The sequence below is a fragment of the Tiliqua scincoides genome, chromosome 3 (assembly GCF_035046505.1).
Source record: "Tiliqua scincoides isolate rTilSci1 chromosome 3, rTilSci1.hap2, whole genome shotgun sequence".
Lineage (NCBI taxonomy): Eukaryota > Metazoa > Chordata > Lepidosauria > Squamata > Scincidae > Tiliqua > Tiliqua scincoides.
In genome coordinates this window covers 24,028,833-24,042,848 of record NC_089823.1, presented here as the reverse complement: position 1 = coordinate 24,042,848, position 14,016 = coordinate 24,028,833, and the positions used below count along the sequence as shown (strand labels likewise).

Genomic DNA, 14,016 nt, shown 5'->3' with positions numbered 1-14,016 from the left:
TTGGGTGCAGTTCCAATGCAAATTAGACATACCGGTACCTTCTGCCTTGGACAGCCTAGTTCTCAGCAAGACTATCTTCCAGCTTTTTTGTCTTCATCTGTAAAATGGGAACAGAAATGGTATCGCACGAGGTTGTATGAAGGCAAATACAATAAAAGATTCAAATGTACTCTGCAGATACATAATTGTATTTTATTATATTGATAATTCTCAGTATCCATGAAACACATTACAATTTGCTTTCTTCATTTGTTTCATCTTTAGACATACAACATTTCAATATGCCTTGTTTCCTGTTGCATTTTTGGAATCATTTCACACACTGCTTCAGTTTGTAATCCCCCTCATTCTTTGTCACATGCACATTAAACCTTCTTTAAATCAGAGATTTAAAATTCTAAAATGCGCTTTTCATTTTGTTGCTATACATACTTGTGACCATTATCATCAAACTGCTCCTAATAGCTCTTTGTCCCACATTAATCTGGAATTTGTTCTCCAAGCTTTTCTGTTCATTAACATGAGTCTTCCAAACTTTATGTCAGCAGGACACCGATTGAATTTCACCTTGTATGATTCACCTGAGAGTAAGGTAATGGGTTGCAAAATAGTGTACTGCAACTTCTTAGAACTGGCGCCTATAAATGCTTATTAATGGTCTGTATTTCCATCTCTCAGGCCCTGTGCCGATACAGCATTTTTCATATTACTTAATGATGGTTAAGCAGTTGGGAACCAGTTGGGATCACATGTTCCTTTCTCCTCTTCTGATGGGAATTATATTTGTCTGTGTGGTGAGATAGCGCCGCAGGTGTAGTTTTCGCTGCATCCTGCAAGGGATTTTCGGCTGTTGGAGGCCTCAGGGAAAGGGGCCCTGGGGTACACTCAATCGCTGGCACAAGTCCACTTCAACCCAGGAAGGCAAGAGTCATCACCACCACCAGTGATTTGGCATGAGTCATCTCTGAGAATCTCACCCCCTTCCTGGGCCTGATCCTCCCACCCATCACCACCCTGTTCTGCCCATGCCTCCCTCATTCTGCCCCCTCCCTGTTCAACCCCCTTCCTGCTTTCCTCCTCCCCTCCTCAGTTTGAACTGAGTAAGCAGAAGTCAGACTTCTGAAAATTATGACAGAAAATGACAAGATTTTAAAGTTTTCAAAAGTACAGTATGTAAATAGCGCTCATTATTTCGTAGCATGAAACTCAATATGGACCACTCAACACCTTGGACTAAGTGGGGCAGAATTTCACAAAGTTCCTAAGGACCCCTTGAGAGACTTGTTTTTGAAATGAATGCTCCCAGTGCAGAATCTCATGTCGATGGATGTGGGCGACTTTGCCAAACCAGGAGCACCATATAAAGGCTGGTGCCCAGCAGCGGCATAGCTAGGGGGGGTGCAAAGCACTAAGTTTTGCAGGGAGCCTCATCGCGATGTGCAAGTGGCCCTTGCCCTCTTCTTCGGAGCCATTCCGGGCGGTGGGAGCAAAACAGAGGCATTTGGAATGGCTCCAAAGGGGAGGGCGAGGGCTGCTTACACGCCACAGTGAGGCTCCCTGCAAAACCTAGCGCTTTGCACCCCCTCTAGCTACGCCACTGCTGCCCAGGGCTCATCTGCCTTGCCCGCACTCCTTAAGTGATGGGCTGTTGCAAGGACAAGCCCCAGCCAGAGAGCTTTCCTTTGTCCCTAGTGCAGAGTGGGAAGAAAGGGGGGAAAAGTGGACGCTTGGAAGGGAGTCTGCCCAAATGCACCTCATGCTGTTCAGGCGGCGGCTGGGGGGGGGGAGGGAGATGCTCCAGCCCTCAGCATTCCTCCCCTCCCCACTTCCTGGCTCTGGTGCTTTGTAGCTAAAGGGCCACAGGCTGTGCCTGGAGAGGGTGAAGAGGCCAGAGCGGGGCGGGGGCGCATCAGCTGTGGCCCTGCATCCCCCTCCCCCTCCCGTGAGGCAGGACCAAGCAGTAGGAAGCCTGAGAGCATCCTTGGGCTCTGCCTCTCCACCCAGGGCAGGAGAGCGCTTTCCTCTTGCCAGTCCTCCCTTGGCTGGTCCCCTCAAAGCACCTTTGCGGGCCGGCGGGCGCCCCTCCCCTCCTGCTGCTGGTGTGCGCCTGCTCCTCCCCTCTGTTCCTGTTGCTGCTGCCATAGTGATGTGTGGAAGCGGCTTAGCCTATGCCCAGGGGAGAAGCAGCCACAGGAGGGGTGTGTGTGGGTTGGGTTTCTGCTCCTCCTCCACCCTCCTGGGCTGGGCTAAGTGAGTGAGGGGACTGAGAGGGACTGGGGCTGCTTCCATTGAGCTCCTCTGTCCATCGCCTGCAGGACTCCAGCCCTTCCCAGGTAACCGCTGCTGGGGGGCTTTGGGGAGGGCGACCGCATGGCAGTCCCCTTCAGGCCACCCACCCGCTCTGCTCCTTGCTTCTGCTCTGAGGAGCTGCGCAGAGCCTGGCAGGTGCTTCTGTGCTGCAGCTGCTCTGGGGAAAAGTTACACCAAAGTGGACTTTGGAGCCAAAGGGGGGGGGGGGGAGAACAGGTCTGTGGCCAGCCAGAGGATTCTTGCAGTGGAGTAGCTAGAGGGGGGGGGCAAAGCACTATGGCTTGAATCCTATTCACACTTTCCAGAGAGTAAGCCCCATTGAACAAAATAGGACTTACTTCTGAGTAGACCTGGTTAGGCATGTGCCCTAAGTCTTGCAGGGGTGTGGTTCCCTGTAAGACTCAGTGCTTTGCCCCCCCCCTCTAGCAATGCCACCGGATTCTTGGAAAGCTTTTCAGTAGCAGTGCATCCTTGCATTAATGTTTTGGTGCATCTCCCCATTGTTATTTTTAAAGGTATAACTCTCTGAACAGCTACCATCTTAAATCATAATGCAGTATCCTGTAGAAACTTTTTTTCCTCCCTCTCCACAGCTTATGGTTTTCTTCCTCTTACATTTGACCCTTTTGGAAATGTGCTGCTTAGGAACCATTGTCATGCTTTTCTGCGAAAGCCGTTGACTCTGCATCTTCCCCCCTCTTTCCCCTGTTTTTATTTCAAAACAGAATCTGAAGTAGAGGAGTGTGGACTTGACTTGAGGAAGCACTTAAATCTGAAACCTCTTAATGCTATCTGAAATATTGTTCCAGATCCCTTAAAAAACCCAGCTTCTTGTAAATATTTAAACTTCAGCATGCCATAACATGAGCTCATTACCCCTGTTGCAGCAGGGAGGACTAAGCTGTGAACATTTGAATAGGGGTAGCAGGAGGAGATTAAAAATACAAGAGAGATGGAAACCCTCCCGATCCTAAACACACTTACCAGGGAATAAGCTCAGTGGAACTTACTTGTGAGTAAACATGTGTAGATAGAATTGCTCTGTAAAACCCTGGCTATTCCTAGTGTTACGCTTGCTTTAAATAAAATCAAATCCATATGTAAGGAGAAGAGTGGACCCCCTCAAAGCTGGGGCACTTTGAGAGGGGATGGTATGAAGAATTACTAGGTGAATACGTCAAGCATTCACTAGGTATTACTTATGCAGTGTATTTTTTGTTTAATAATAACAAGATGGAAAAGCTTAATAAGTTTGAATTGCTGGGACTCAGTGTAGAAAGTTAATCTGTTCCTTGATGTGGATTAGAGAGTGCTTCATTTTTCAATTGGGATGTCTCTTTTTTCCCCTCACCTCATTAATATTAATTAAACTGCAGGGCTACAGGGAATGTGTTCTGGTGAACAGGGAAACTTTCTGTTTTCCTGCTTCCTTGGTTTGCCTCTTAGTAACAAGGACTTTACTTACAAATTTGCTCAGGAAATTCACATGATCAAAGGAGTGCCTTCCAATGAGGAGCTGTAGGTGCTTTGATCCAGCAACTGTGATAGGATGCTTAAAAGAGCTTGATGTGGAGTAAAGTTTCCTGCATCCATCTTAGAGTGGACTGTGTGTTCAGTGATCTCTTCCTGGATCAGGTGCACATCACATAACAGAAGGTGGATACAGTCAACTCTAAGAGCTCTGAATCCAGACCTTCCTGCCTCCTAGACCCCAACAGAATGTTCAGCATGAAATTTCTGCTCCACAGGTGTGAAGCTTTCTGTGTCAAGTCAGGCATGCAATCTGCATAAAAATCTGTGGGCCAAGGACCAAAAACAGATCGGTCCTTTAACCCTGCAAAGACCAGGCACAATGACATAAGGGTAAGGAAATCCAATGGGAGCCTCGGGTGGATCTTGGCCACAGGAAAAAATGCCATTTGTGTACCCCTTCACAGCTCTTCAGATTTTGTCTAGTATCAGTATTTATTATATTTTATCATGTCTTCCTCTGAAGAGCTCAGGGTGGCAAATATGATTCTTCACATCAACACCATTTTATCCTCCCAACAACCCTGTAAGGTAGGTTGGAAAATTACTAGTAAGGTCATCTAGGGCCCAATCCTATATAACTTTGCAGTGCTGCTGCAGCTCTGACAACGGGGTGTGCACTGTATCCTGCAGTGAGGAGGCAGTCACGGAGGGCTCCTCAAAGTAGAGGAATGTTTGTTCCCTTACCTTGGGCTGCCTTGTGACTGCATCGGTGCTGGAAAGTTGAATAGTATTGGGCCCCTAGGGAGCTTCATGGATGAGCAGAGATTTGAACTAGGAACTCCTTGGTCCTTGACTGGCTTTCTACCCACTATACCACACTGTCAGAATCCAAATCAGAAATAAATACATGCTTATTGTATAATTCTTTTAATTAATAGCTAGGTTAATGTTGGTGCCATTCTCAAAATCTTTCTCAATGCCAAAAGGAAGGTTTGTTAAGAATTTCTTGTGTTTTATACAAAGACTCCTTCATTTCCGTGGAGAGAAATGCTTAATACTGGCTTTGTTTTCTTGGTGCAGGCAGTACAGACTACTGGAGAGCTAAATTCACACAATAGATGTGAAAACAACAACTCAAAAAGATGCACAACTGACGAAGGGCTTCGGTTTGAAAAGGATGAAGAAGACAAGGTTTTGGATGAGAGCTGCAATGCCCTAAATCCTCCTGCTTATGACAGTGAAAGCATGACAGAGTGCCAGAATGGCTATGGAAACAGCGCCTCTGGTACCTGTATTGTGATGGATAATAAAGAATCAAGAAACAACACTACCTCATTATGTCACAATGGAGGGTGTGACCCAAGCAGCTATAAAGAGGAAGGCCAGGATAAGGCCAGCCCTTCCAAAATCATGCGCTTTTTCTCTACTCCTCGGAAAAGATCCTGCTCCAATGTGGAAAGGCCTCGTTCTCTGATAGTTATGGGGAACCCCTCAACTTGGAATGCTTTGTCTTCCATTCGAAAAATGGGGTCTTTCAAGAAGTTAAAATCCTCTGTTCTCCAAGGAATTCAAGCCAAGGAAGACATGGACCACTTAAATGACAGCGCACTGGAACTCAGAAAGCGTGTCCCAAACAGTACAGTGGTGAGAGTTCAAGCAAACAGGTATTCTTATTCAGGGCCTTTACAAGATTTGCATAGCACAGCAGATAACATTTTGACTTCTGATAATTCTGATGGAGAGGAAAGTGATGATTCCTTCTTGAGGAACACTCGTCGGTCTCGCAGCATCAGGCGTGCCTATGGTATCGGTCGTATAAATTTATTAGATACGGATAAAATTCAAGATCATCAGAACAGTCCCAGTCCAGTATCCCCTGTCATCCAGGAATCCCAGATGTGTGGAATAGTTGTGAAAGATTCTGAAACCAACAAGGTTATCTACAGGAGAAGCAAAAGTACAGATAACCTGAACTTTTTGAAAAAGAGCTCTTTCAAAAGGAAGTCCACCTCAAACCTCACTGACCTCAGAGTTGCGAATGAGAAGCAAACGCCGCAGAGGACAACAAGCACATCCTCAGCGGATTCCGATAAAACCAACAGGAACTCAGAGCAGAGATCAAAACGCTGGAAGAGTCCAATTAGAGCCAAGGATTTTGACAGAGTTTTGAAGCTTGTCAGCAATGTTGCTGATGTAGCGTTGAAGAAAGAAACATCCTCATCCAATGAACAGAACCAGAGGACAAGACCAAATAGCAGGCTTCACGATGATTATTCACGAAGGGTTTCTAGCAGCACTGAAAATGAAAGGCGGAGATGCCTTCCTCCCAAGTGTAGCCTGGACTCTGCTGTTTCCAAAACTAGTCTCCAGAGTTCTGGGGACAACACTGTTGGGACCACTATAGTAACCCTTGATGCCAATAGCCTCAGAATATCCTCCTGTGACTACCCAGTTTCACAGTGTTCATCACCTCCACTTAAGGACCTTGACCCAAGTCCTAATGAAGTATTCTATGAAGACTTAGATGAACCAAAAAATTCCAGCCAGTTTATATGCAGCACTGAAAATCCCAGCGTCCCTGTTAGACCCACCATCCCGAAGCCTCAGAGCCCGAATGCTGAAAATGTCAAGTGCAATATGAATCTTCATTGTCCCGATCGGTGCAGCACCTTGTCTCTCAGCTCAATGGAAAGTGAGGAAAGAGGGGAGGGGCCTTCCACCAAGCTGTGCAAGAGCCCCGTGTGCTTCCAGGACTCTGTGCAAGCCGTGTACTACGACGATGCGAATGAAGACAGCGGCATCAGCAGCCACTCGCAGCTGAGTCTCAATTTAGCTCCGAGTGCTGATGAAACGAAGGAAGAGGTAAGAAGGGAAGCAAACCTTGTTTCTATAAGGGCAGCTGTAGCACCCCACTTTCCAGGTGCAAGGAGCATTGGCTAGTACTAAGAGATACTGGCAGATGGCTCGGCTCATTTGGGTGCAGGTGCCTGTTTTTTATCCTTCATAAAGAATTCAGGTTTGAAGTTGTTATCAAGTTGTTGTGCGTCCTGCGAACATTAACAAAGAAAGCACCAGAAGGGAGACTGCCTGTGTGCATTTTCAAGGGCAGGTTCACTGCACTACCTTGTGACATGATCAAGAACAAGCAGGATCCTGTTAGTACTGTTCTTGGTTGGGCCCTGACAAAGAACACTAAGTGCAAACACATGGTAGTGATGGTTGTAAGCTGGTGGATGACCTTGGGGTCCCAAGCATGTTAAGGTTTCTACAGTTTTACTGGTTTTGAATGGTAGTGATAAATTATTTAAAGAGGCATAGTCAGAGGCTTGTTTCAAAGGGAAACTGCTCTTTCTTGTAGTCTAAAATGACAACTGGATATGTAGTGTGATAATAATTAAGTTGTCATGGATGGATTTTTTTCCATATTAACATTTTAGGTGCTGTCTGCATCTCCAATCCCTCTCTCAGCAAGTCTATTCTGTGGTCTCATATTAGTATTTTGAGATTTTTTTTTTAAATGTAGGTTTCTTATCCTCACACTTGCAGATAATAGCTTTAAACTTTGCTTGGTGAAAGTTGGAAACCAGTGGTAAACTGGTCAGAACCAGTAGTGTTCCGGGGGGAGGCATACTAAGTGTAAAATGCTAAGTTTTGCAAGGCACCACAATGGGCTCTGAATGCTGCCCCTTCCCCTCGCTGTTGGACCCATTCCGAGCAGTGAGACAACGTGGAGGCGTCTCCACGTTGTCTCACTGCTCAGAATGACTCTGACAATAAAGGGGAAGATCTGCTTACAGGGTGTATTGAGGCGCCTTGCAAAACTTATCTTTTTACCCACCCACCCATCCCCAAACGCCATTGGTCAGGACTTCAGAGATCTATGGAGCATTTAAGTGCCTTGTAATAGTCCCATTTGTCCTGTCATAAAAACATGGATCAAGCCAGGGCCCCATTTAGTCCAGCTTCCTGTATCTCACACTGGGTCACCAGATGCCCCTGGGAACAGCCAAGACAACAAGATACCTGTATTCTGTTGTCACTCCCTTATGTCTGGAATTCAGAAAAAGCTTAAAACCATGAGGTTGTGTATACCCATCATGGCTTGTAACCTGTGATGGACATTTCCTACCTAAATCTGTACAATCCCCCTTTAAAGGCATCCAGGCCAGGTGCCATCCACATATCCTGTGGCAAGGAGTTCCACAAATTAATTATATGCTGGGTAAAGAAATATTTTCTTTTGTCTGTTCTAACTCTCCCAACACGCAATTTTAGTGGATATCCCCTGGTTCTAGTGTTGTGTGAGAGGGAAAAGAACATTATCTCAGGGGTGTCAAACTCGTTTCATACAGAGGGCTGAATGGCATTCATGATGCCTCCTGAGGGCCGGAAGTAATGTCATGAGGCAGGAATTGATGTCATTAAATAACTCCTACCCAAAAATTAGCACTTTTTCTCACTTAGGAATTAACTTCAAGTGACAGAAGAGAAAACACACAAATCTTTATCATATTTCAAGATATGGGAGAGCCCCATTTTCATGGGGGCTGCCCTTTTAGCAGTAACACCTCAGCACTGCTCAGTAGATGAGAGCCTGAGGGCCAGATAAAAAGCTTCCACGGTCTGCATCCAGCCCCCGAGCCTTATGTTTGTCACCCCTGCTCTATCCACTCTATCCATCCCCTGCATAATTTTGTTTGTCTCAAATCATGTCCCTCCCAGACCCTTTTTTCTAGACTGAAGAGCCCCAAATTCCTTATTATTGATTTATACAATGGCATAATAATATTGGCTGTCAGAATGAATCTTTTTTTTAATTATTCCAAACACTGAATTGGCCTTCTTCAGTGCTACCGCACTCTGGGTCAACGGTTACATTGAGCTGTCCACCATCCTTTCAAGATCTCCCTCCTAGCCCGACACAGAGTGCTCAGAACCCAACAATGCAGCGGTTCCCAAACTTTCTAGCGCTGTGACCCACCCTGTTCTCTGCAGTGGTTTGTGATCCGATGCTCTCTGCCATGCTGCAAAGCCTTACTGGGAGGCTTGCGCCAGGCCCATGCCCCACTCCATTGGCCTCCACTGTCCTCAGAATACCTGTGAAAGCAACAAGGAAGTAAACCAGGTGTGAGTGCAGACCGGAAGTTGCTTTCAGTTGCTTCCTTAAGGCATTCTGAGGTCCAGCCCAAAAAATAGCAAGCAGCAGAATTGAGAAAAGCCCCTGTCTGAGATCAAGGGGGCTGATGCCAGTCAGAATATACAATAACAGAACAAATGGAGCAGTGGTCTGACTTGGTGTAAGTCAGCTTTATGCTTTGGATTACAGTGGTTTGCTGTAATGCAAAGCTCTCCTGTGTGTCAGGTTTTCTGAACTGTGGTCCTTCTGTTTCCACTGGTATTCATTGAAAACAAATTGGATTTTCAGCCTCCATGACCACTAGAAACATTTTTACTGACAGCTGAGAAGCTTTCCTAATTCTAATGTGTAGATCAGGGGTGCCCAAACTCCAGCCCTGGGGCCATTTGCAGCCCTCGGGGATCCCCAATCTGGCCTGTGGTGAGCCCCTAGTCTCCAGTGAACCTCTGGCCTGCCAGAAACTTGCTGAAGCCTGCCTGGCCCAACGCAACTGTTCTCAGCACAAGGACTGACTGTTTGATCTCTTGCGTGAGCGGGCTGAGTCTTTTGTCCGCTGCTTGCTGTTTCATGTCTGTGAAGCAGCAGCGGCAGTGGAGGAGAGGCCAGCCTTGCTTTGTACAAGGCCTTTTATAGACCTTGCGCTATCGCGAGACCTTCAGTCATTCATATAAGTTCCATATCTAATATATTCATTAATGTAAATTTATTTAATTTAAAATTAAATTTAAAAGAATTTAAAAAATTCTTTTTTCCCCAGCCCCTGACACAGTGTCTGAGGGATGATGTGGTCCTCCTACCAAAAAGTTTGGACACCTCTGGTGTAGATCTGTGCAGGCATATGAGAATATACTATACTAGTGGAACTGGCCTTGAACAGCAAGATGTGCAGGAACATAATGATAATGTGAATTCATGCTTTGAAGCATACAGAAAAAGTATGAGAAACTACACCCCCCTGGACTTATTCTGTCTGATACAACTTCTGAAAGCAAAGCCATCAGGCAGCAAGTGTGATGGAATAATCTGTTCATGGTCTCAATCTGCCACCTAGTGATGGGATGTGATACTGCTAGACTTGTGGCAGAAATTCCGTCAGGTTTGAGTTTTGACTTGGAATCTTATTGAGACATGTCCTAAACTGTGAAGACATCCCTTTTCTTTAGGCATGCTTTGTTTACGTTTACTGGGAATTTTGAGCTTTGTTTTTCTATGAACAGCGAACCCAAATGTAGCATTTTGAAACTCCCCTAAGTTGCTAGAGCTGCTTGATTATATGGCATCCGGGACCTGTACATAGGAAGATAGAAGTTAGAGGACTTCTCTGTGGGAATGTTCTATTTTCTGTATTGTTAGTTATCTCTTAAATGCAGTCCTACAGGGCAAAGACTGAAGCTTTGTTTATTTCTTTAATGAATTTTTGTCATCTCTTCAGGAGGGCACTTAGGTGGCTTACAACTTTAAAAGCAGTAACATAATCAATAAAATAGTAAAAACAGTAGTTTAGTGAAAGAGAATATTTCTGTTCCTCATTATTGTCTTTGCTAGTGAAGTTTAAGCTCCTTAGGGCAGTATCCATATTTTTTGCTTGCATTTCTTTGTAAATTGTCATGGACCTTATTGATTCTGCTGCTTTAATGCTTTATTTCACTGGTTCTCAAACTCGAAGTTTGAGCCCCGGGGTAAGTCTTTGCGGGTGCAGGCAAAACGGCAGTGATGCGATTCTCAGGATTGCACCACTGCGGGGGAAGAGGGGGCTTTAGTTAATGTCAGCGACTGCCAAGGTCCAGGGGGTGTGGGTAGCCCCACAGAGCTCTTTGCGGGGCTCTCCATGTCTTGTAGAAAGTAAAAAAAAAAAAAAGTGATCGCCACCCACTTTCAAGTTGTGATCATGAAACACATTATCGCAATTGGGTTGCGATCATGAAGTGGGATGAAGTGGGTCGCAATCGCTTTTTTAAAAAAAAACTTTCTACAAGCTGTGGGGAGTCCTGCAGAGGGCTCCATGGGGCTCTCTGCACCTCCCAGACTCCGGCAGCAGGTAAGGGATGTTAACTAAAACACTCCCTTCCCCTGCAGCAGTGGGATTCTGAGGATTGCGTCGCTGTCTTGCCCCTGCCTGCACCCCTTAAAGGAAAAAGGGCAGGGGTTCTTAGGCTGGTGGTTGCTACCCACCAGTTTGAGAACTACCACTTCATTTTTTTAATAGTGCAAGCCTGTGCTCACTTTCCTGGGAGTCTATGCTCATGGAAACCCCGTGGGACTTAGTTCTGAGTAAACCTGCATAGGATTGCAGTGTGGGAAGAAACCTTAGCTTTTGTTCAAATGAGCCACAAGACAACTTACAATAGATTGTGATAAGAATGTAAACACATGGATGCACAATCCAGCAGCCCTTCGTTCTCTAACCCAGTGTTTCTTAAACATTACATCAGGAACCACTAGGTGGGTCATGAGTCAATTTCAGGTGGGTACCTAGCTCAGCTGTCATTGAAAAGACAGAACTGAAAATACTGGGTACAGAGCTGCTGTGGGGGGGGGTGGCTCCTGGTGGGAGAGAGGCCTGGTGCTTTGCCCTGAATAGGTGGGAAGATGGGATGCTGGAAAGGGAGGAGGGCTGTGTGGTTGGAGAAGGATCAGCAGCAGACCTCCACAGCCCCGCGCCCACTTTTGGTGTGACATTTCCAGTGGGTCCTGACAGATTGTCATTCTAAAAAGTGGGTCCTGGTGTTAAAACGTTTGAGAATCCCTGCTCTATCCAGTGGCAGAGGTCAGAAGAATCTATAATCCCTACAGACCTCGGAATAAGGTTGCAATCTTTCTCGCACAGAGTAGAGGGGAAGTGAATTCTTTGCAGTTGTTCCTTCTCTAGTCAATGACTGGGCCTGGCTGATCTTCCCCTTGCTGAGATGTTTCAGAGAGATGGGGTGGTGGAGGAAATTCCTATAACTCATGTCAATTAGAGCAATTACGACAGAGAAAAATACTAAAAGAAAAAAAACATGCAATTTAAAAACAAATTTGTAGTAGTGATTGTTTGTAATCCAGAATATTTTTTGGTGCGTTTAAGTCGGGGAAGGCAACCTGTGGCCCACAGGCTAGATCCAGCCCACCTGTGGCCTAATCAGGAGGTTTGCACATGTGTATCTTACACACGTGGGTTCTTATGGACCGAATGTCTAATCCCTATATGGAAGAAAGTTGCCAACCCCTGGTTTAAGTCCTCTTGAAATCAATGGGACAAGCTTGCCTATTGCTCACAGAATTTTAACCATAATATATCATTTGGTGAGGAAGCTTTTACAGCATGGATGGAGTTTAATTAAATCACACAGATGTGTGATTTAGTATAATGAGGATACCCTAGCAATGTGTGATTTCTGGATATGAGCGGTCAAATATTCCCTTGAATCTAAATCGCAGTGATGTTAAATAAATTGTTGATGGGTATTTGAGGCATAGCCTGAAGCAGACAGCTCCTCGAGTACTCTTAAATGATAGAAAAAGCCAATCTCTATTTCTAAAGATGCATCAGGAGAATTTCAGAAATGAGATCTAATGTAAGGAACTGCTGATGGGGAGAAAAGGACTTGCAATGAAAAATCCCAGTGTGACCAGGTGAGCGTCTATGCTTCTCGTTGTGTATACTGGAATTGTGTAAGGCAAAATCCAGTCAAAGATGAGCACTTTTCAACCCAATCCTATCAGGTCCATTGTGATGTTGTAACACTTGACACAACATTGCAAAGGCCTAACTGTATCATGAACAGTGGGCCACTAGCAGCCATTTCAGCTCCACGATCCGAAATGGATACAGTGGTGGTGGCCTGCTCTAGCACACGGCTCCACACATCAGTGCAGGTAAGCTGGCGGGGTGGATGGGGACCGGGGGGGGGGAGGAGCCTTTTGGGGGCAGAAAGGGGTGTATCATGGTGCACACAACCTGTACTAGTATGCTATCCCCTTTCTCGCCTCATGACGTTCCTCCTTTCTCTCCTCGAATTTACACCAGGTAAGGGAAGTCATTTTCCTTATCTCTCTCAAGCCTCCTAATAAGTCCTCCCCCATCACAGCATGCAGTACAGCCTGTTTTGGCACGGCTGCATGTTATGGTGGGGGAAAAGGATAGGATCGGGCTGTTTGGGTCCCCTTGATTTCAGTGGGATGGATATAAGCATATGCTTACCTTTTCCAGTGAAAGTAATGCTACTTAAAAGTGCTCAGTTTTTGTTTTTCTGTAGTGTATATATTTCTCTATGGACATTTGAACTTCAGCTCCTAGAAATAAGAAATCTACTGCTACTCATCCCAGGATAGAAAAGACATGAGTCGGCATAACTTGATTTTCAGGGGTTATTGACTTGTATCACTTCAGCTCCTGATGCACATGTTGCATGTGTGAACAGAGCAGTGGCTGAAGTGAGTTTAGGCATTATTGTTATCCCAAAATAATGGGATCTGCAAGCAGCCCCAGAGTCTGTTGAAAATGGCTTACCTTAATCCAGAGCAGCAATTTGCAACCTTTTTTCATGTTACGGCCCACTGACAAGGCACTAAAATTGTCAAGGCACACCATCTTTTTTTGACAGCTGACAAGGCACTCTGCACTGTCAGCCAATACTGAATCAATAAAACCCATTTAAAGTAATAATTAGTATTTATATAATGCTGTGCTGCCCAATTCTATGCATATTTTCTTGGAAGTAAGAAGATTAGTATGGTTAGGATTGCACTCTTGGTGCATTCAGAACCCTTAACATACATACTTGTGGTAATTTTTCCAAGGCAGGTCAGTATTGTTGTCTTCTTATTATGTTTGTATGTGTTCAGGCTTAAAGAGAGGGTCTTGCCTCCTGAAATCGTAGCTGGTGTAAGGCTTGAACTGAGGCCTTCCTAGCTCATGCTTCACTTTCTTAGCCACCACATCTGCTCTTTCTGCAGTTTTAAGTTACAGAAAAATAAAACAAATTTGTTTTGACAAGCAGGATTGGCTTAGTAGTTGCCATTTGATTAAATCTGCTTTTATCACATCCAGTGAGTACGTTAAAGAAACACAAATTGTTGCTGACTGTAGCAAGCAGGTAGGCTCCATCTGTGTG

At 45.3% G+C, this 14,016-nt stretch overlaps 1 protein-coding gene across 3 annotated transcripts in view; it reads left to right on the top strand.

Annotated features, from left to right (window-relative positions):
• Positions 1-14,016, top strand: part of SPATA13 (spermatogenesis associated 13) — a 107,658-nt gene that overhangs the window by 39,900 nt on the left and 53,742 nt on the right. For 2 of the 3 annotated variants that reach the window (XM_066618998.1, XM_066618997.1), the window contains exon 4: positions 4,864-6,645. In XM_066618998.1, the coding sequence (XP_066475095.1) occupies positions 4,864-6,645 (1,782 nt within the window). Of the gene's footprint in view, positions 1-4,863; positions 6,667-14,016 lie in introns of all 3 variants that reach the window. The other variant, XM_066619001.1, reaches the window with a different exon arrangement.